Source organism: Lampetra planeri, chromosome 11 (genome assembly GCF_965212315.1).
Source record: "Lampetra planeri chromosome 11, kcLamPlan1.2.h2, whole genome shotgun sequence".
In the NCBI taxonomy this organism is placed as follows: domain Eukaryota; kingdom Metazoa; phylum Chordata; class Hyperoartia; order Petromyzontiformes; family Petromyzontidae; genus Lampetra; species Lampetra planeri.
Genome location: NC_136117.1, coordinates 13,187,746 through 13,211,379, shown reverse-complemented (window position 1 = coordinate 13,211,379; position 23,634 = coordinate 13,187,746). Strand labels below are relative to the sequence as shown.

Sequence of the window (23,634 nt, the reverse complement as noted above, 5' to 3'; positions counted from 1 at the left end):
CAGCGCGCACGCGCACGCGTGCCACGTGACGCACGCTGCTGTCGACCTCTGCGAATTAAACGTCGGATGACCTCATCCGCTCGTGAACCTCAGGGTGACCTCATCCACACGTGAACGTCAGGGTGACCTCACCCCACACGTGAACCTCAGGGTGACCTCACCCCGCACGTGAACCTCAGGGTGACCTCACCCCGCACGTGAACCTCAGGGTGACCTCACCCCGCACGTGAACGTCAGGGTGACCTCACCCCGCACGTGAACCTCAGGGTGACCTCATCCCGCACGTGAACGTCAGGGTGACCTCACCCCGCACGTGAACCTCAGGGTGACCTCACCCCGCACGTGAACCTCAGGGTGACCTCACCCCGCTCGTGAACCTCAGGGTGACCTCACCCCGCACGTGAACCTCAGGGTGACCTCACCCCGCACGTGAACCTCAGGGTGACCTCACCCCGCACGTGAACCTCAGGGTGACCTCACCCCGCTCGTGAACCTCAGGGTGACCTCACCCCGCACGTGAACCTCAGGGTGACCTCACCCCGCACGTGAACCTCAGGGTGACCTCACCCCGCTCGTGAACCTCAGGGTGACCTCACCCCGCTCGTGAACCTCAGGGTGACCTCACCCCGCACGTGAACCTCAGGGTGACCTCACCCTGCACGTGAACTTCAGGGTGACCTCACCCCGCACGTGAACCTCAGGGTGACCTCACCCTGCATGTGAACCTCAGGGTGACTTCACCCCACACGTGAACCTCAGGGTGACCTCACCCCGCACGTGAACATCAGGGTGACCTCACCCCGCACGTGAACCTCAGGGTGACCTCACCCCGCACGTGAACCTCAGGGTGACCTCACCCCGCTCGTGAACCTCAGGGTGACCTCACCCTGCATGTGAACCTCAGGGTGACCTCACCCCGCACGTGAACCTCAGGGTGACCTCACCCCGCACGTGAACCTCAGGGTGACCTCACCCCGCACGTGAACCTCAGGGTGACCTCACCCCGCACGTGAACCTCAGGGTGACCTCACCCCGCACGTGAACCTCAGGGTGACCTCACCCCGCACGTGAACCTCAGGGTGACCTCACCCCGCTCGTGGACGCGTCCGCCTTGCAGCCTGAAGCGTCCTCGCGAGTGGAGACGGAACTTGCTGATGACCCCCCCCCCCCCTTGGGGGATGGGGGAGCCCCCTCCGAGCCCCCCTCCCATCTGCGGCCCTCACAACGACACGATCGGCGTGTCGGAGTAGACGGAGCAGTTGGACTCCGAGTCCGACTTCATCTTGAGGATCTTGAGGAGGTGCTCCTCGTGGAAGTCTTCGCTCGGCAGCGCGCACGCGCGCCCGTTGTGGGCCCCCTGCCCCTCGGGCTCCATGATCGACACTCGCTTGACGCCGCTCAGCTTGCGCCTGAGCTGCTGCCCGGCCCCATTCTCCTCCCCCACCAGCTGCTGGTGGTGCTTCTGCTGCTGTTGCATCTGTAGCTGCTGCTGCTGCGGCGGCGTCGGTGGCGACATGGTGGCGTTGCTCAGGATGGACGCCTGCGAGTCGCGCATGCTCATCGCCGCGTCTTCCGCCTGACACCCGGACACCCCCACGTAGCGGCAGCAGCCGCAGCAGCGGCCGCCGCCGCCGCAACGCCGGCTGCGGCAGTGGCAGTCGCACGGCGGCAGGAAGAGGTAGACGAGCACGACGAAGAGGATGGCGGAGGAGGCGATGAGGGTGGTGAAGGCGGTGTTGAAGGGCTCCGCGGGCGGCGCCACCGTCACGTTCACCCACAGGGTCTCGTTGAGCTCCAGCGCCAGGTTGAGAGCCTGGCACGCGTACGTGCCCTCCAGCTTCGCGTTGAAGTCGCGGATCTCGAGCGAGCCGTTGGCGTGCACGTAGAGCGGCGAGCTGCCGTTGTCGACGCGGCGAGGGTGCAGGTGCACGTGGCGCGCGCCGCCCTTGTCGAGCCACGCGAAGGTGGTGCTGGGCTCGAGGGCGAGGCGCGAGTCGCACTGCAGCAGCAGCGTGTCGCCCACGTTGGCGCTGTACTCCGACCTGGACTTGACGAGGAGCGACGCGTTGGGGCTGCAGCCCATGAGGTCCTCCTGCACCTGTGCAGGAGCGCAGAGACCCCCAACCCGGGGAAGGGGGGGGGGGTCAATGGGGGGGGGGCTTTTCCGTGCCGTGCGGGTTCGTGGGTGAGATGAAAAACCCATCATTACGGACAAAAAGAACCCGACGTCTCAAAGAACACAGAGCAAGGTGCACGGAAAGCACTCGGCCCTTTTTGTGCATTATGAACAAAAACAACATCATCAGCAGTGCCTGAAGGGGTGCATTGTGGGTCCTCTCTCTTTATTGTTCGGGCATCGTCAACTGTTGCCTTGTTAGTCCGTCAAAATGTTGCTCCAATTTATTTCGATGGTGACCTCAGGAGACAAGGGGACCACAATGCACTTATTTAGTAAATGTATTTTTTAAATGTATTTATAATAGGATTATTTTAACGCGGAGTGTCTGATGCTGTGTCCTGTACAGCGCTTTGAGATCCTTGATGAGGAGTGCTGTATAAAATAGAATTATTATTCAGGAACTGCTAATTGTTTTTTTTTACATAATGCACAAAGGCCTGAGTTATTTTAATGCAGTAGTTGTTTCATACACGTGTGGTTGTACGGCTGCACTTTGGTACATGTTTTATAAACGTGTGATTGTACGGCTGCACTTTAGCCATGCCGGTGAGTGCAGGTTGTGAAAGGCATGGTGGAGGACTGGCGCTTACTCGAGCAGAGTGAATCGATGGCTTTGCTTTGGCTTTCAGATAACCACCTGGTCAAGTGTCACTGTGACTAGAACATTCTACTCCCACGTGGACACGTGCGGCCCATTGGTCAATCAACTGCCCGACGAGGGCCTACCCACGCCACGGGGCTCGTGGGGGCTATTTGACCATACTTCACCACGCTGGTAAATGCAGCTTTGTGAAGGTGGGGGGGGGGCATAGACTTGTGGGCATAGTACAAAACAACAATGGATTTTGCTGCACGGCCCTCTGCTGCTCTTTGCTGCTCTCTAAGGAGCCATTCAATAAAGTTCAACTTCATGGCTTTTGAGCAAAGAACATTAGCAGGGGTTTAACAAAGAGACTGGCCAAAAGGAACGTGGAATTTCCACCCATGGCTCAGGAACACCGACAGAGATGAGTGCTGACCATCGCATGTTTTAGGTGGCGTAGTCTGGGCACTACTTCACGTTTGACTCGTGGCACGGGCAGGTGGTTTGCGCCCTGTCCTGCCGCGAGTGGCCTCCGTTACATTCCCAAGTCGAGGGAGATCGCAAATATTGAGCTGGCAGGAGTCGCTGCTGCTGCTGCTGTTGCCTGGCTTCCTCCGGTCGGTGAGTGGAAGTTGTCACTGACTGAGCGATGGTACCGCGGGGAGGCGACCGCGCGCAGAGATGAAGCCCACGGAGAATTTGTGCTGCCCGAGAGGGAAAAAAGAAATAAAACGCCGCTCCCAATCCGTGGAGGCAATTTCGTGCGGTGCAAAATTTCGGCCGCGTTTTTGTCAGAAGGATTCGCTAATCCGCAACCCTTTTTTCCCACGTGCTGGCTCAGCTTCCCGACTCGACACGAAATAAATTGCGTGATTTAGTTGCCGAGAAAGGGCCAAGATCGGAAAAAAGGCAAAGTGGTACCCGCATTCACCAGGCCTGGGACGTGCGACTCACCACTGGCTTGCCGTGAACAAGCAACTCCAGAGGCGCAACGTATTTATCGTGCTACCCCCCCCCCACCCCATCAGTGCCCCCTGCCCACTGTCACCCCCCCCCCTCCCATCAGTGCCCCCTGCCCACTGTCACCCCACCCCCCCATCAGTGCCCCCTGCCCACTGTCACCCCACCCCCCCATCAGTGCCCCCTGCCCACTGTCACCCCCCCCCCCATCAGTGCCCCCTGCCCACTGTCACCCCACCCCCCCCCCCCCCATCAGTGCCCCCTGCCCACTGTCACCCCCCCCCCTCCCATCAGTGCCCCCTGCCCACTGTCACCCCCCCCACCCCATCAGTGCTCCCTGCCCCTGTCACCCCCCCCCCCCACCCCATCAGTGCCCCCTGCCCACTGTCACCCCCCCCCCATCAGAGCCCCCAGCCCACTGTCACCCCCCCCCCCATCAGAGCCCCCTGCCCACTGTAACCCCTCCCATCAAAGCCCCCTGCCCACTGTCACCCCCCCCCCATCAGAGCCCCCTGCCCACTGTCACCCCCCCCCACCCCATCAGAGCCCCCTGTCCACTGTCACCCCCCCCCCATCAGAGCCCCCTGCCCACTGTCACCCCCTCCCACCCCATCAGAGCCCCCTGCCCACTGTCACCCCCCCCCCATCAGAGCCCCCTGCCCACTGTCACCCCCCCCCACCCCATCAGAGCCCCCTGCCCACTGTCACCCCCCCCACCCCATCAGTGCCCCCTGCCCACTGCCCCCCCCCCATCAGAGCCCCCTGCCCACTGTCACCCCCCCCCCACCCCATCAGAGCCCCCTGCCCACTGTCACCCCCCCCATCAGTGCCCCCTGCCCACTGCCCCCCCCCCACCCCATCAGAGCCCCCTGCCCACTGTCACCCCCCCCCCCCACCCCATCAGAGCCCCCTGCCCACTGTCACCCCCCCCCCCATCAGTGCCCCCTGCCCACTGCCCCCCCCCACCCCATCAGAGCCCCCTGCCCACTGTCACCCCCCCCCACCCTATCAGAGCCCCCTGCCCACTGCCCCCCCCCCACCCCATCAAAGCCCCCTGCCCACTGTCACCCCCCCCCCCCATCAGTGCCCCCTGCCCACTGTCACCCCCCCCCCCATCAGTGCCCCCTGCCCACTGCCCCCCCCCACCCCATCAGAGCCCCCTGCCCACTGTCACCCCCCCCCCCATCAGTGCCCCCTGCCCACTGTCACCCCCCCCCATCAGTGCCCCCTGCCCACTGCCCCCCCCCCACCCCATCAGAGCCCCCTGCCCACTGTCACCCCCCCCCCCCCCCATCAGTGCCCCCTGCCCACTGTCACCCCTCCGCGACCCGCCCCCACCCACCACTCAGAGCAATTAAATTATTTGTTGCAATTCAGTGTCACGATACGATTCCAGAATCAATGTTTAAATAAAATAAAAGTTGGTGATTGGCAGTGCCTGCAGGGGTTATGAAAACCCATTGTATACAACGTACTGTACATACGTACTGGACATACACCGAACAGAGATTGTCAGATGCTCGATTCCATGCATTTATCCTGAGACTCGGAGTTTGCCTTGACGAAGTAACAACGGATCAAATGTGCGCGTCGTTCAGCTACTCGCGAATGGCGTACGTCTCTTCATCGTCTATTTGGTTCCACTCAAGGGACCATCTGTGCACAACTCTAACCTGGACGCGATCTGCGAGACAAACTCAACACGAAATCTGGAACCATCATTGCCAATGTATGGATTCAATCACTGAGTACGTGGATCTCCATGCTCAAGAATTGACCAAAAGCACCTTAATACGTAGAGGACCGCAGAGCTTTTGGTGGGAAGGTGGGCAGGGCGTGGTGTAATTTGGTTCCTGCTCACAGCCTGGCTGCTGCCTTACTGACTGTGGTTCCTCGTCCCTCTGACTCATGTGGCACGGTGAAAGTTGACATCATGACTACTACTACTACTTTCATCACTCACTCTGTAACATCGCCAACTAACTTTCACGGCCAAACCCACCCAACCGGCGGCATCACTGGGGCAAGAGCCGCATGGGCTCACGGGTAAATCGCTCATTGTTATTTTTGGAGACAATTGATTTCGACAGTGTAGCAGCTCTCTCGCTGTGTTCCTCCTGGTTCAGCAGTTCCACTGCTGGATTATTTTTTCCGCCTGAGGACGACCGCTTGTGTTGCGATCGAAACGTCGTGATTTATTATTTTATTATTTCGTTAAAGTCACTTCGGTAAAAAAAGGAAATAAAATAAAAATACATTAAATCACGACGTTTCGGAGGCAACACAAGCTTCCGTCTTCAGGTGGAACCGTCACAGCAAAATGACTGTATCAAGTGACTTTACCGAAAAAAACAAAGAGTATGGACCCTTGCAGTCACGAAAACTTCAAATCTATAATTATTATTATTTTATTTTTCTACCTACGTGATGACTTTACCGAAAGAACCAAAGAGTTTGAATTCGTGCAGTCACGAAAGCTTCAAATCAAGATAAAAAATATATATTTTTTAACACGACAATTAAACGGCTAAAGATACTCACGATGTGACGATACTTTGCTAAATGGTCGACACGATGTCTATCGTGTTGCGCGACGCTCTGTAGAGTGGCGACCCCACGGCGACCTCGGATCCGCGCTGCGCTGCGCTAATAACTGCGACGCCGCTCCATCCCAAACGTGCCTTATGCGGACATAAATATTTAATATTCCGTCGGTATCTGTTCTCTAACTAGGAAATTAAATGGATGCATCGAGACGCGTGAAAGTGCGACCGGGGTTTAAAAACATAAAAGTTCAGTATCGTCGAGTCCAAATCTCAAGATGCATTGTCTGGATCTCAGAATGCACCGTCCGACCCTCAAGACACGGGACCGCGTAGCTGCATGTTTAACCCCCCCCCCTCTCCTTGCTCCCACTGCCCCCCCCCAACCCTCGCCATCGTCACCTGGAAGAGTCGGATGGGCTCTCGCGCGTGGGGCAGGCGGCACGTGAGCTCGCGATGGTGCCTCCGGACGGACGTGAGCTCGTGCCTCATCCAGCTCATGAGCATGAGGTAGAGCGCGCACGAGCAGCGCAGCGGGTTGCCGTGCAGCAGGAGGCTCTGGCGCAGCGCGGCGGGCAGCGAGCCGACGCGCGCCACGGGCACCTCCTCGATGCGGTTGTAGGAGAGGTCGAGCAGGTGCACGCGCGCCAGCGCTCCGGGCGGCCACGCGTCCGCGGGGAACGCGTCGAGGGCGTTGCGCGCGAGGAGCACGCGGCGCAGGGAGCGCGCGTCCGCGAACGCGAGCGCTTCCACGTCGGCGATGCGGTTGTTGTAGAGCAGCAGCTCCTCGAGGGAGGCGAGGCCCGCGAGCGCGGCGCGACTCACGCTGCGCAGCCGGTTGGACGACAGGTCGAGGCGCGCGAGGCGGCTCAGGCCGTCGAAGGCGGACGCGGAGACGTTGCGGACGCCGCAGTGGCGCAGCGAGAGCGAGCGCAGTCGGCGGGCCCCGCTCAGCCAGCCTCGCGACACGGCGGGGAAGTGACCGCGGCTCAGGTCGAGGACGGAGGCGTAGTCCGGCGCGGAGAGCGGCAGCAGCGAGGAAAGGTTCGCGCCGCTGCAGTCGACGATCTCGCCGGCGCACACGCAGTCCCCCCTGATGGCGCACAGGTCCGCGTGTTCGCCTGCCCAGAGCGGTGGATGTCGGTGCCCGGAGCTGAACGGCAGCAGCGCCAGCAGCCACAGCAGCAGCGGCGGCTGCGGCGGTGGCGACCGCTCGCCTAAGATGCTTCCAGTTTGCGTCTTCATTGTCCTTTGCGCGACATTTGTTGTGTCCGTGACGATGGAGTTACTTGCGGAGCCCCAGGAACAGCGGCGTGCCCGGCTGCTGTTCGCTCTGCACTGTTGCCGAATTGCGGTATCTGCAATGTTTGGCCGAAAGAATTGAAGGCTGCGTTCGGAGAGACACCGGGGAATTTGGTCGCATTACATTTCTTCAGTCTCGATCGCAGATCACATTACTGACCTCTAAGTATCCTTCTGCAGCATCTTGGCAACAACTTGCGTTAGCTGGGAATTATTTATGTTCTTTATTCACCGTGGTAACATTAAACCCGCTGCGAGAAGATTTCTGCAAAAAAAAAAAAATAACTCCTTGCAGACAGAGTTTTGAAGCTCGTGTCACGTGTCTTACCTGGCAGAGTTGTGATTTTGTTCTCTTAAGAGACTTTGTCAGTCTTCACGGGCCCGGCAAGACGAGGCGTTCCCACTGCTCGTCGCGACCCCAAACGGAAATGAGAGCTCGCCACTTCGCGCCGCAGTGAGCCGAGTCGCGTAATTAAATGTTAAAGCCCAAGGAGACTCAAAAGTCGCCACGCGATAAATCACCGCCACCTGCCGCACGCTTTTTTTGTCCCAAAATTAAAGAACAAAAAAAATAACAAAAATAAATCCCGAAGTAAGTTCCTGCAGTCGCTGATCTGCCAAGAACATGAAGTGACGAGATTCGCTAGCAGACCCGGGGGACTCGGTCCACTTGACCCCGAGAGGTGATGGCTTGATGAGCGTGGGAGCGTTCGTGGCCGCCGTCAGCGCCTCTTTGCGCGTTCCTCCCGCACCAAGGGCGACGCTCTGACAGCTCCTCTCCGCCAAACCCTCCTCGCGATATATAATCCAAACCCTGGGGCCAGTCACCCGCGGGGACTCGTCATTGGCTGTGCGAGCACCAATCCAGCTCGGTGCGCGGACTTCATCATCATCTTCTTCTTCTGCCAGTGAAGCACACGGTGGTGGGGGGAGGGCTGGGGTGCTCTAAGTGGCTCCGTCTACAGAAATAAAAAAAAACCCACGTGTGCCTCCTCTTCTCAGCGTGGCGGAGCTGATGAATCACCGCAGCGATTAATGTATCTGCGCACCTCGAAAAAGGTGGGGCTGGGGAGGGGAGTGAGAAACAAAACAAACGCACGTCCCAGCAAGGACGTCACGGCGATTAACAGCGGCACTTTGTGTTCCAACGTCGCCGGACGAGCATTGCCACCGCTGCGGTACAAATGTCCAGGGACGCCGTCACGGGAAGAAGAATACAAATACAGGGTGCTTCCAAAAAAGAATGTGAACACTTAGATGGGACTATCGTTTTTAATTGATAAAGAACGGATAAGACACGGTAACATAATAAGCAATGTATGTTAATAGCTTGAAAAGGTCAAATACTCTCCCACTTATTCTTTGGTTCTTTCGGTAAAGTCACGTAGGTAGAAAAATAAAACAAAAAATAATACATCACGACGTTTCGATCGCTCAGCTTTGTTAAATATTCGCGCGCGGCTCTGTCGCTCCGCGCTTCCCAGCTCGTGCAATGGGGCAGGACAAATTCATTGCGTTGGGGGTTTCCCGTGGGAAGAACATGCCCAGTAAGAGACAGCGCTCGTGGCTGGCGAATCTTTACTTATTTTGCCACGCTGCGTATTAAAATATGATAATTGAGCCTGGGGTACATCTCTTGATTGGAGTAATTGCTCAATTAGAATAATTAGAATCTGTTTGCCATGTGCTTTCACAAAAACGTCGGTGATCTGTCCATGATATTCACTCAAAAACGTTGCATTTGGTCCTCCCAATTGCATACAATTATTGAAATTGCTTACGCACTTTATTTGCTGTCTTCCCCGTCGAAACATTATATTCCGTTTAATCATTCCTGAACGCGAAGGCACCGATCTTGTGAGAAGGGCTGACACATCTCACTGTCGTGTTGTACTGGCAATGCGACGTGGGTCCTTGAAAATAACTCACTGCCGTAGTTCATTATTGGCCACTTATTTGGTTTCGATCAAGCAGTTCGTGAGATCTGCGTGGGTCTCGCTACACCTGTGGGAGCTGGGTTGCTAATTGATACATTTATGTTGGTAATACACAATCGTTTTGACAATTTGTGAGTTTTGGTTGCCTTCAAAGTCCAGTGTAATACGAAAAAAAAATAATTATAATCTCTTTTGGGTCTGGCAACATCCACAACATTATCATAATGGGTGGGGGGGGGGCATGACAGTCGGCTCGCTGTTCCCTCCACCTTCGTTAGTCGTGATGGATTGTTGAGAAGCCCGGACGGAATTTCCCGACTCGCACCGGAGGTTAATGGGGGGGGGGGCAGTAGCAAACGACAAACGCCACGCGCGTGCTCTCTCGGCGGCGGTGGGGGGGGGGGGCAGACGGATGGTCACCGTCTCTGTCTCTGTTTCTCTCTGTCTTTCTCTGTGTGTTTCTGTGTTTCTCTCTCTCTGTCTATCTCTAACTCTCACTCTCTCTGTGTGTCTCTCTCTGTCTCTTTTTTTTTACGATCAGTGGAAACAAGAAAGATGCTCGGTGTAGTCGGCACTTTGCTTCGTTCATCATTTCGTAGTTTAAAAAAAAAATTGCTTTATGTAAACCCCCACCTCTCGCGCACTCTCTCGCTCACTCTCTCGCTCTGTCTCTCTCTAACTGTCTCTCTGTGTGTGTCTCTCTCTCTCTGTCTCTCTGTGTCTCTCTGTGTCTCTCTATGTCTCTCTGTATCTCTCTTTCTGTCTATCTCTAACTGTCTCTCTCTCTGTCTCTGTGTGTGTGTCTCTCTCTGTCTCTCTCTTTGTCTCTTCTTTTCGTTTGTTGGCGACTGTTTTTTCATATTGGAATCGCCTCCGGTGCTTTTGCTGCTGGCGGCAATAAAAGTTGTTTCAAAGTCAAAGTCTTTGTCTCTCTCTCTCTCTGTCTTTCTCTCTCTCTGTCTCTCTGTCTCGCGCGGCGCTCGTGAGCGGCGGTGGGAAATGCCCGATTGCGAGACGCGGCGGTTTGGAATTGCGAAGCGGGCACAACAAATCTGGGGTGGTCAAGTTCCTGACGATGGCTCCACGTAATGTGTCCGAGGTTTACCGAAATGTTATTTTAACCGACGGGGAATATAGTCGCGGTGAATTTTCATTTCGGCGTGAAATATGGGGCTGCATTAAGCCGTGGTTTGTTATTTTGTTTGATTTCCCACTGGCAGCTGACTGATTTTAACGACCTGCGCTAATGAACCCTGAGTTGTGCACTGAAAGCACGCGATGGTTAATGTTTAAGTCACAGCCGTTAGGGATCTATGCCATCATCTTCACCATCAGTAGCAGCAGTAGCAGCAGAATCATCATCACTATTGCTATTGCAGTCATCATCGTCATCATCGTCAGTAGTAGCAGTATCCAAATATGTAACATCATCCTTATCAGTAATAGGAGCAGTAGAGCACAACCATCATCATCACCACCATTATTGTCATGATCATGAATGATTAAAATTCCCATTGAGTATTGGAAAGGCTTTTTTTAAAGTCGTAATAATATTTTTCGATTTAAAGCTTTCGTGACTGCAGGGATTCATATTCTTGGTTCTTTCGGTAAAGTCACGTAGAAGGGAAATAATAAAATAATAAAAATTTAACTTAACAAAGTAAAATTCTCAAAGACAGCTGTCTTTCCGACAGCTCTATTTCTTCACCTGAGGACGGCTGCTTGCGTTGTGGCCGAAACGTCGTGAAAATATCGTTTTATAATGTTTTATTTGTATTATTTTATTATTTCCCTTCTACGTGACTTTACCGAAAGAACCAAGAATAAAAATAGTAATACTATATAAGGCTAGCTTGCGTCACAATACAACAAAAAACGTAAGCTGGCTGGACTATGATGATTATGGAAGAAGGGAAAGAATCCATGAGGTCTCAATTCCCCCGTTGGCTCTATGAAAAGCGATGGATTGACGGGTTAAATTTCGCTTTTGCACGTTAAGCAAAAAAATACCGGGCAGTTCCACGTATTTGGTGTCTCGCGGTGCTTGGAAGGGCATCGATCACCCCTGTCACGAAGCCGGGATTCTCTGGGAACCCCAGACCCTATATCTGCGTTGTGAACCTCAAAATAGAAACGCCGGAGTGCCCTTGCTGTCTCGTGCGATAAGCCGGCAGATTACATCTGCTGCTTGGCGGCCAGTTGCATTTTTTTTGCTGAGTTGGCTCCGACCACGTTGGGACGGCGCATTTGGAGCTGCTTCGGTCAAATGCGGGATGAGTTTAACCTCGGCGTTGATTGTAACGAGAGCGGAAGTGTCGGTGTCGTTAATTATTCATGAGCGATGATATATATTTTTTCCCCCTGGCCATGTTTTGCAAAGTGGCGCCCTGCCTCTATGCACCACCCCCAAAGTCTTCATTGTGTTGGCCACGTTCGACGGGCAAGGTCGCGTGCGCGGGGTGGTGAAGTGTGGGTACACCGGCCCCCCTTTTACACGAGATCTGGCCAGCGTAGAAGAGTAGGCCAAAGGAAGTAGACCCTTTCTAGGGGGCTTTCGAGAGCTGCCTCGAGTGGAGGGTCCTTCCTCGCCAGCATTGGCGAGAAATTGCAGGGCCGCGCCTTTACCTTCAAGCAAACCGAATGCCTGTGACCAGGGATGAATCTCACACTGATTATTATGTTCCGAGTCGCGTGTGGACTGCAGGAAGGCGCGTGACGAAGTAGCCACGGCTATAGCGAGAGGTAAATACAGGATGTGGTGTGCCGCTTTGCAGACACATCACATCACACGGTTCGGTTGATCGGGACGCGGACCCCCTCTGGAATGAATCCCCGCCTGTGACCACATCACCCAGAATGCGCACGATCTTGTCTGCTTTCGGAAAGCTAATCAAGCTTGTGCCTGGATAGCGCTTGGGTGCGTGATCACCACACACGAGTGGTGTTATAGGGTGCGGGGCTACATGATGAGCGGTGAGTCAAAATCAAAATCCCCCATTATACTGCTACTCCTACCCTCTCCGCCTTCACAAACGCGCACTGACCAGCGTGGTGAAGTATGGTCAAATAACGCCTCCCCGGTGGCATGGGCGAGGCCTTCATCCAGCAGTGGATTGACGATACGGGGCCCGCACGGATACCACGGCGTGTTGCAGCGCTCGCTGGGCGCGTGACGCCGCAGTTGGCAGGAGCCTCCGACTCTATCTATTATTCAACACAGCCGCACTTGCCCCGTGGCTCCCACCACCTCCGCTGTTTCACCTCGAGCGCGCCGTCTCGGGCGATGCACGCGATCACCGTCGCAGCGTTTAACGATCGAAGGGGCCACCGCCGAGGGCAGAGTTCACTTTGCTGCGCTCTGCGCCACGACGGGGAGGCTTGGCCGTGTTGTTTCTACTGTTAATAAATGCATCAATTTGATGAAACGAAGTAAGTTGCGCTTACGTGTCCCGGGATTCATTTGTGCGTTTTCGATGATTTACCTTTGAGAAAAGAAATCTGCGCCGTGTCTCGCACCCCCCTCCTCCCCGAGAAAGGGCATCTCGCATTCCCACGGGGTGGCGTGAACCCCAGGTTAACAAGAAGAACCACTGCTACAGAGGGTAACGTGCAGCGCAATCCATTGTTGTAACGTACTTCTGTGCTTCCACGTCTTTGCTCCTGGCCCTCACCAACCTTGTCACTGACCCAGCGCGGTCGATTAACTTCCCCACGAGTCGCTCGGTGTAGGAAGGCCTCTCATCCAGCAGTGGATTGACAACGCGATCCATGCAATTGACGGACATCGAAAGTGAGCCGATATAGTTCACGGAACAGAAAGTCGTTCTTGTGTGCGGCGAGCGTGAACAAAACAACAAACAACACACACACAAACACAAAAAATCGGTGCGAATTCGCTCATTTGAAGTGCTGCTCCCTCTTGCTGAAGTGTTAACTCCGCTCACGTGACCGTCCGCCTTCGTTGGTTCTCTTATTTCAGTTGCGGCCGAGGAACTCGCTGGTCGGTGAAACGCCTCAACAAGAACGGGCCAATTAATCTAGATCTGAAGTTTTCGTGATTGCAATGATTCATACTTTTTGGTTTTTTTGGTAAAGTCACGTAGGTATAAAATAAAATAAATTACATCACGACGTTACGGACGCTTGTGTTGCTTCCGAAACGTCGTGATTTTATTTATTTTATTTATTTCCTACGTGACTTTACCGAAAGAACAAAAGAGTAACGTGCCAATTAGTTGCTAGGCTCGGCACACCGATGCCTTGGAGAGCAAAGTAACTCCACGATTGAATCCATACATTGGCAATGATGGTTCCAGCCATTGTGTTGGGAGTTCGTCTCGCAGGTCGCGTCCAGGTTAGAGTTGTGCGCAGATGGTCCCTTGGACTCGAAATCGGCTCACGATCTCAGGAGTGAAACCAAATCGACGATGAAGACGGTGTAACACGTAGGCTACTCCACCTGATGATGCTAGACGCAATTACTGGCGATACGCCGTACTCCAGTTGTAAATGTTGTTGTGACTTTACTCTCCAACGCACCCGTTTGCTGAACTAGTAACGAATTGGCACGCTTTGTTCACGTGACGAACCTTACTAATTGACTGTGTCGGGTGGTGGCGGGTTTAACGACACATTTATATTTACGCGATCTAATCCATTAAAACCACCCCCTCTATTGTGTTAATATTGGTTGTGAAAGCACTATTACTACTTCTACGTGTTAAACTGGTTGGCGTGACGTTTGCCACCAGCACTACCGCCCGTGGTGTCTTCTCCGTGCTTACCGCCTCCTCCCCAGCGCCCGTTACCAATTCCTTCGAGAGAGAAAAAAAAATCGGGCACACGAACCCCAAAGAGTTTTCCCGACGGTGCTCGATAGAGCGACTAAACGCATCGAAAATGCCAACTTAGACGTGCCCTCCGATGTTTTGTTCGGCACGATGTCCGACGTTTTTGGCCTCCGCATGCTTGGGAGCTTCTTTTAGGAGGATTCTTCAGGTGGCTCACGACAAAAATATCGCGGACGAGCTGTGCATCATGGGCAGCCGTGAAGAGCGTACGCGCTTGGCACATATTCGACATCGCAAACTCTTAAAGCTTCCTTGACACGCACCTGGACTTGCGCCTCGATCTGTAATTGTGACCTCGTCCCAATAAAAAAGTCGCGAGAAAGTTTTCACTTTGGCGAAATGTTGTCGCTAATGAAAACCCACAAAGTGGCCTGATCCGGCGACAAATCGCTGAGTTGTCAACATGGCCTCATCCTCTTTCCTCCTCCTCCTCTGGGCACGAATCCCGTGAGAGTTGGTCTCCACCGATGATCTCGTGCCGTACATCCCCACGTGAGCCGATGGTGAACCTGCAGTTCCAAACACCGTTAATATTTTATTGCACTTCTAATGGTTTGGGAGGGAACGTTGTAAAGTTTAATGGCTCGTACCTGAGGGTGCTGATTACTGGAATTAAAATTGATAAAAGGCCATGTCAAGCGTCGCAAAACATTGGACAATTGCATCATAAAAGGAAGCAGTGTTATGTTGCGAATGCCCGTTCAACATTTTTTTATTGACCCAACGTATATCTCATAAGTGCCCTGTTTGCTTGCCAATGTATTACGCTCACTAATGCAGAATATTATCCCCAAATGTTCTGAGCAAAGCATTTTTGTTAGTTTACCGTGAAGCTTAAAATTGCAATATTTGTTTAGTTAGGAATGCACAATGTTAGTTAATAAGTGTTGTTCGTTACTGGAGAAAATCTGAAAGTCGACACGACATCGTCCAGTTGCAGATTATCCGAGTTCTTTAATGTCTAGTCGAGAACACTGTGCCACTGTCTGGCATGGAACAATTCTGTGATCTGTCCTAAAGCCTCCCTTCTGACTTCCCACTACAGATCTTGCTTCTCCTGCAGAGAATATTAAATCACGACTCTTAAAGTGGTTGGGTGCTAGCCCACGTGCCTGTAATCTGACGCTTTGGAGACAAGGCATGTCTGTCTGTATGTATGTTGACCTTCTTTCGCACCGTACGTAGCCGCGGTGACTCGTGTAAAGTTTCGTGAAACTCCAAAGTCCACTGTGCTACGAGGAGGCCAGGAGACGGCATTTTAGCAATAGCATATCTGTGTGGCCGTCTGCATGTAATGCCCTTGTATATGTGGGGGGGGGGGGGGGGTTCCCCCATGTGCTCTGGTTCACGTCTACACGTCTAACAGATCCTTTATTTTAACCAGGTGATATTCAATTGATGATATTAAAAATGTATTCTTAGGTCAGACAACAGCTTACAATGTGAACATTTCAAGCAATAACACATGTAACGCTGCAAAATATGAAGATGAAGATATTATCCATATTAAAACATAATATGGAGATATTACGTTTTAACCAATACAGGACCCTTCTTAAAAAAGAGGCATTGAGACTCAATGATGCCCTCTTGGAAGAATTCCACGATTGTTCTTACGGATTCGGGGTGAAGCGGTGGCGTAGTGGTCAACACACTGCACTCGGAACCAGTTTCATTCCCAAACACTTCATCTGCCTAGTACGAACTAGTCAAAACTACGACATCACGTGTGTCTTGCTACAGAACGCTCGATCCTCATTTCCGTACAACTGTTTGTCTCAGTTTTCAAAGTGCGTATCCTACTGACTGTTAAGAACGAGCGGTGGGCATGGGCAGGACGCGCCGTGAGACGTTGAGCGACGGCGCGTGGTCGAGACTCGTGACGGAGTGGCAGCAGAAAGAGGGAACGCGCCCAAGAGGACGTCTACCACGGAGACGGAGCGGCGAAGTGTGCCAGGATTTGTTCTGTTGCATCGCAAGACGGTGAGCGGATGGCGACGGTTTGGGGAAGGCTTCATACGGCAATGGATTGTAAATTACATGATGATGACGATAACGATTCTGTCTAGTACTAAACACTGGGCCTATCCTGCACAGGAGACCACATTTCTGCCTCTCTGCTACACGACTCCATATCTGTGAATAAGGGTAATTGCCCAAAACGTCGCAAATATTTTTTTTCTCGACGAATGACGGACGCACTGAGATCTGTGTAAGGACATCGTCTCTTTGACAGAGCGATGCGTAAGCCTGCGTAAACGCACCGTGTGAAAAAATGATGAAAAATATAAATAGGTTTAAACCTTTTCGGAAATAAAACGGGAGTTGTGTTTACATGTTCCAACGCCAAATAGAAACCGTTTTTGCAAGGCATCAAAGTCTGCATTAACCACACGTACTTGTGCTGAAACATGGAACCAAACATGCTCTAATACTAATATTTGCATTGTCTTTGAAACTGATTGGCCTACACCAGAGACAGACAGCCTTCTTTGTGGCCGTGTTACGTCTTGCCCTGGACCTCGGCATTCAAACCACGACGGCATGCCATTCCTCTTGGGACCAAGGGACAGTGTCGGTGAGTTTGGAAATTATTGCAGAGCTCCTGGCTTCAAGTGGAAGCTGCCTTCCAGCGAATGTCAAGGTGGGTTGGAACAATAGTGCAGTCCAGCCTCCTGGCTTCTAATCTCATGTAATATTAAAACCACGAGATATGTGCACCATACTTCTCTTTGGCACAAATAACCATGGGAGTAAAACAAATAATATGTATCTACTGTATACAAGTGTGTACTGCACATGTATCACATTTACCATCATCTCTTCATTTTCCGCGGCAATGGGGGTGAGCGGTTGCCCTGATAAGACAAAAACATGGATACAATAATAAACGTTTAGTTTTATATCACGTCGTTCATAAAAAATTGCATCTTCACGGGAACATCCATGCGGTGAGCCCACGACAACAGTTGTCCAAGCTCTGCAGTTCTCTGTATATTAAAATAAGTGTTGCAGCCAATGAATGAGTGCGCGAATACATACGGAAGGAAACCAGAGCACCCGGAGGAAACGCACGCGTGCGAGGGAGCAACACACTATCCCATACAGACGGGGGCAGGCGGAGTCCACGCTTGCTGTACCGATTTCTCCTGGCGAGCCGGGGTATGGCACCTCGACAGGCCATAGGAAGAGAGTTTCACAACATCTTGCGTGATCCGCCAACCCCCAGACTTCACAGTGCTCGATTACTGTCGTGCGTGCCACCACTGTCGGGATAATGCAACGCATGTGTACAACACATTCCTGCAGAGGGAGCTGGTAGGAACGTGTTGGGTTGCTCGGTCAATGGCCAGGGTCAACGGCGGCGTGGTGTATTCCGCAAATATGCCCGACTGTGAGGGTGGGCACAAGCCGGCGTGAGTAGGTTAAACGTTGAGTTGTATAAGGGCCCCACGGGGTGACCAGCCCCTCCCCACCCAGCCCAACCCCTCCCACCCCCTATCCAGCCCCACCCTCCCTACCCAGCCCCGCCCCACCCTCCCCACCCAGCCCCTCCCCACCCTCCCCTCCCCACCCAGCCCCTCCCTCCCCACCCAGCCCCTCCCTGCACGACGGACGGACGGACACAATAATCCCCTGTAGACTGGTGTAACCTGGCGGTTCTTACCAGTATTAGGTTACACAATGGTGCGTACTGTTTACCTGCCTAGAATTCCAGTGAAGACCTCTTTCAGTTTAACACGAAGGCTTTCGCGACCGATATCATCCATAACAAAGACCTCTTTGTTATGGACGATATTGGTCTTTGTTATTGTTTTGCGACGGAATCGGCTTCCTTGCCGACATGGCCAACGAGTCACTGACATCGATGAGTGGTGAGTGGCGGCTACTGACATCGGCATGCACGGGAAGATATGTGTATAACAAAAAATATCACAAGCACGGTGAATCCTCATCCTGGATAATGCAGTGACGGATGGCCTAGAGCGGTGGCCTTCGTTGCAAGGCCCCCTGGTGGCTATATTCTTAGGTTTTTTCGGTAAAGTCACGTACACATGTCTGCGCGACTTTACCGGAAAAAAAACTAAGAATATGAATCCTTGCAGTCACGAAAGCTTCAAATCTAGAACCCCTGGTGGCTTTTAGTGCGGCCCCTGGCATGCGGCCCCTGACAATGCAAACCCCCAGTGGCTGTCAAACCCCCAGTGGCTTCAAATGGTGTGGCGGCCCTCACACTGATGATGGCTTATCGGTGAATGTGCACCCCCCCCACCCCTCGTCTCTGAAAATGAGTGAGGAACGCTGTCCTCGAGCTACAACAAGAACAGCAGCAGCAGAAGTAAACAAAAACAGCTGCTGATTGAACAAAATACACACGCGCAGACAAATGCAATACAAATCTGTAAATGATGAGAAAAAGAATCATAATGGAATTAATAGTGTAGGCAGGTAATAATACGTTTTAAACAACACGCCGAAATGTGTACAAAGCGCTCAGCCTTTTGTGCATTATACCAAAAAAAAATAAAGCCCCAACAGCATTTCCTGAAGAGGTGAATTGTGGGCCTCTTGTCTTAGGCACCATCGTGAGCACATGTGACTGACTGAGAGCGGCAGTGATGCTGTGACAGGCAACTGTGGACCGGTTTCATCACCATGTCTGTCACTATAAAGAATTACAGCTCTTGATACATTACAGCTACGCAACTACGGGCCTATACTGACTGAGTGCTGCGCATACTATTAGTGCGCTACCGTGTATTTAAAGGTTCCATCATCACAATCAGCATTTATGTCACCTTGCTGGAAGGTATAAAAACGTGGGTGTCTCAGCCATATCTCGACATATGATGGGTATCTTGTAGCCACACCTAAAAATGTTGTGAGTGTCTCTTAGCCACAGCTGCACATGTTGGTGGTAATTGTAAATGTTGTGGTTTGGCTCTCCAACACACCGGTGTTGCTGTACTAGTGACGAATTAGTATGTTCTGTTTACGAATTGGCTGTGTCGCGATGTGGCGGGTTTAATGACACATTTATATATTTACGCGATCTCTTAGCCACACCGAGCGATGTTGTGGGTGTCTCTCAAAATGTCACGCGTGTCCAGAAGACGCAAGGCACGGGGGGTTGGGGGCATGCGGCCTTGGCGCTATGGACGCCGAAATCTCCAACGAGATTGCAATCGTCCGTTGCAAAACCCTCATCCGCCAGGGCCCCGTGATGTCGGGTAACGTAATCGCTGCACACTGCCGTCTATTTCACACTCTGTGCTGACGCAATCCTCGGTTGTGGGGAATTTGTGGTCGGACAAAAAATGAGGTTGACCTTTTTGTAGTGATTTTTTTTATTTATTTGATGCGGCATTTATTGCACAATTGGCGAAATGCAGGGTTAAAAACTTCTCACGGAATATTTGACAAGGGGGCCACACAACTTCAAACCCGCTGGATTATTACCAAAGCTCAGCACAAGACAGCTCCGGCAGAAATGAAGCTCCCGGGAAAGCGGTGAAATTTTGTCGCGGCTGCGAATACAACGGAGGGTTAAAAAGAAAACAATCCCATCCAGTCACAAGCGCGCGGCACAAACGCTGAGCGACGGAATTATGTGGCGCCCGTCGCTTTCAATTAAAGGTAATCTGCGAGTAGTTTTAAGTCCCACATTTCTCCACTTGGCAACCTTTCAGAATACGTGGCTCGATACGTTTTTTGGCACAGTAATATATTTTATTAATGTAAAATTGATTGATAAAGTGCTTTAAATTATACGACATAAAACATTTGTGTTGTTGTTGCATTTGCAGATTTTTTTGCGAGACACGAGCATAGAGTCAGCATCGAAAGATGATGATAGAGGCTGTATAAATACAAACCACATGGTCCTATTGCATGGTTGGAAAAGGTTTTCTGCATCTGCGAAATGTCCAATGTCTTATCTCATGCTTATTTAATTCCTTTCGGGAATTCAAGAGTTTGAAAGTTGATTCCATCTCCCAAAGGTGGGACAGCCCCTACAACATCGAAAGACGCGGCCAACAATCCCGATGATGTCATCAAGCCACGCCCATCCACCTCCCGTCCAGTGGCACATGTGGGAACAGGGGTGAAACTTATTCCGTGATATCAGATTCGCTGAGTAATGTAACCAATAACCAGGAGAGGAATCGATTACTTTGGGAGGCCTTCATCATGCAGTGGATTGACCGTGGCTGCTGATGATGAATTGATGACAGAACTTTACATTTGTTAAAATTGCCCACATCCATTCATGATAAAAATAAAAGTGGGTTCGGTCGCTTAAATGTGAAAGTGTCCGTGCACCCACCTCCACCCGACACGGCAAATCAGTAAGGTTTCGTCACGAGAACAAAGCGTGCCAATGTATAACCACTTCAGCACGCCGTGGTGTTGGATAGCAAACGCGCAACGTGTACAATGGAAAACGACGTTTCCCTGGCGATTGCAACCAACCCAAAACAAACCTTCATCGTGGAAAAATATTGGTCGCGAGAGCGTTCGTGTTCGTCCGATATCTCGTCAAAGCATCCGCTTCCTAAGATGAGAATTCGGGGGATGTCGATGACTTCGTCGTGTTACAATTCCACATTCCCACGGTCGGCTTGAGGCTTGCCGCAAGCAGCATCACCACTATTGACATTCTGCAAAGTGGTACCTATTTTATCGATCGTGAAAAAGGATTAAGAGCTGAATCGACATCCAACCACAAAGTCTCTCCATTTCGGATATCCTTTTAATGTATGTACATTATGGTGAACTTTTTTTGCACCATACGTAGCCAGCCGTGCTAATCCGAGGTGCGTGGAGAAGGACTACAAGGTGATAGCCATTCTATCGACCGCAGAGTGATGATGGGCCGCGTTAAGACATTTAAAACAGGCAATGCGCTTTAACAGTTCTTCTTAACCTGGGGGGCACGCATCCCCTGGGGGTGCGAGATGTCCTTTCTGGGGATGCGAAACGCGACCAGATTTATATTTATTTATATTTAAGGTAAATAATCGAAACACAATTTAAGAACGGGCACGTCAGTTACAACCAACTTTGTTTCATATTCTTGGTTCTTTCGGTAAAGTCACGTAGAAGGGAAATAAAAAAATAATACAAAATTAAACATAATACAATTCTCACGACGTTTCGGCCACAACGCAAGCAGCCGTCCTCAGGTGAAGAAACAGAGCTGTCGGAAAGAACCACAGCTCTAGAGCCTGACATCAGCAAGCTGCACTAACACTCCAACAGCCTGCGTTCGTTGTTTATTTCAAAACATAGATTCACCTCCACTCCCGCAACGTATTTGCACGTTGTGCTTTGTCGCGTCATCTTCGCGACATTTGGGCGCGGCGTCCCTCTCGTTCGCGTCACCCGCAGGTCCCCGGGGGTCACCCGCAGGTCCCCTGGGGTCACCTCCAGGCCCCCTGGCCCGTCACCGCGTGGCATCACTGGGACCGCGCGCGCCACGCGGTAATGGGAATCACAAATCACGGAGCGCCGGGTGGGGCTTGCACGGTCAGCAGCAGCAGCAGTGAATGCAGCCCGAGTCGGACTCTGCTGGAAGATGAGAGATGGGGGGATGGGGGGTAACAAGCAGTCACGTAGGTAAAAAAATTAAAATTATTAAAAGTAAAATAAAAAATAAAATAAAAATCACGACGTTTCGGAGGCAACACAAGCTTCCGTCTTTTATGAATTTTAATTTTTTTACCTACGTGACTTTACCGAAAAAACCCTAAGAATATGAATCCTTGCAGTCACGAAAGCTTCAAATCTAGAAGGTAACAAGCAGCTTTGTTACACCGCACGCAGATGAAAAGGTGCAGCTCGTCATCACCGCACATCCAGATAAACAATCTATGACACATGCTACAGGGGCCGTCCATAAATGACGTCACGCACCTGGGGGGTGGGGAGGGTCAGACATTTGTGACGATGTGTGACGAGGGGGGGAGTTTGAGAAATGTGACGTCACATCAAAAATGCGCAACTTTCAATAAATATAGACGACACGTTCTACTTAATTAAATATACTTTTTAATAAATGTTTTCTCCTACAACATCAGAGTGCAGCGCCACATTAAATACGCACTACAATGACAATAGTTTAAAGCGATTGGAAGCATGTTTTATTTTCAAAATGGAAATATGGTTTTGGTGGGGGGGAGGGGGCAGAGCTTTGTGACGTCATATTTGAAGGGGGGGGTCTGACTTATTGTGACGCCGTGTGACGAGGGGGGGGGGGGTAAAAAATCGTCTAAAATCGCGTGACGTCATTTATGGACGGCCCCTTTAGTGCGATGTCTGGATTATTCTCTCCCACGTGCTGGGAGATTCTTCAACGCGTGGAGGGAAACGTCGTTCCGACTTAAGCAGTACAAGGCCGCAAACGAATATCGAGCACTGCACGTGATGAACGCACATCCCCATCTCTGCTTTTTCCCTACGTGCCACAAAACTGCAGTCACATTTTGGGCACGATTTTGCCGTATTACGTTGGTTGCTTTGCATTCAAGGTAAAACAAATTACATAACGCGTGGCGGCTGATTTATTTGAATGATAAATGCTGAGATAGCCTATTCATAATCGATAAATGGCCTGAAAAGGTTTGCTGTTGTATCGCAGGATTGTGACAGATGGCGATGTCTTGGGGGGAGGCTTTCATCCGAAGGTGGCTTGATTACGACTGACGATGACGATTGTTATTTTTGTAGCTCTGCTGTTATTCTGTTACCGTGAAAATACGCATATACATCTCTGCACGTGGCTCTCTATTTTACTGGAGGAATAGACAATCATGTCGTCAAGGTCAACATGCGACATGCACTGTGCTCATTGCTTCTATTCTGATTTCTAATATTATCTCATTTCTCCAAGACTTTAACTGCGCACGCGAGGCTCGCGTTACCTGCGCGGTGAGGTCATGGGGATCGCCTTTGTGCCGGGCGATCCCACAAAGCCCTTTCCGACCGCCCCAATGCCCATTAAGCTCGGTACGGTACCAATACATCAACCGTGAGTCCATTGGCGGCGCTCGTTAGGCTAAGCAATTGCTCACCATGTGCGCGCACCGTGGCGATGACTTCTTGAGTAACAATCTTATTGCCTTCTTGGTTCCCCCCCCCACTCCACCCCTGCGCTGGGGAAAAGGTCATTGCCCATTATGTCAGCTTGTCGTTCATATGTTTTGCACACCTCATTATTGCAGCCGTGGTCAATCCATCGTTGGACGAAGGGCCCTGTCCGAGCCGCTGCCGTGAATTT

The 23,634-nt window shown here is 51.9% G+C and overlaps 1 protein-coding gene across 1 annotated transcript; it reads right to left on the bottom strand.

Moving 5' to 3' along the window:
* Nucleotides 1-1,219: 1,219 nt before the first annotated feature.
* On the bottom strand, nt 1,220-21,815 carry LOC144721436 (amphoterin-induced protein 2-like). The gene is made up of 4 exons (XM_078599049.1): nt 21,741-21,815; nt 8,220-8,356; nt 6,668-7,358; nt 1,220-2,098 (listed from the first exon to the last, which is right to left on the bottom strand). The coding sequence occupies exons 1-4, from the start codon at nt 21,813-21,815 to the stop codon at nt 1,220-1,222; spliced, it is 1,782 nt and encodes a 593-aa protein (XP_078455175.1).
* Between the last annotated feature and the right edge of the window lie 1,819 nt (nt 21,816-23,634).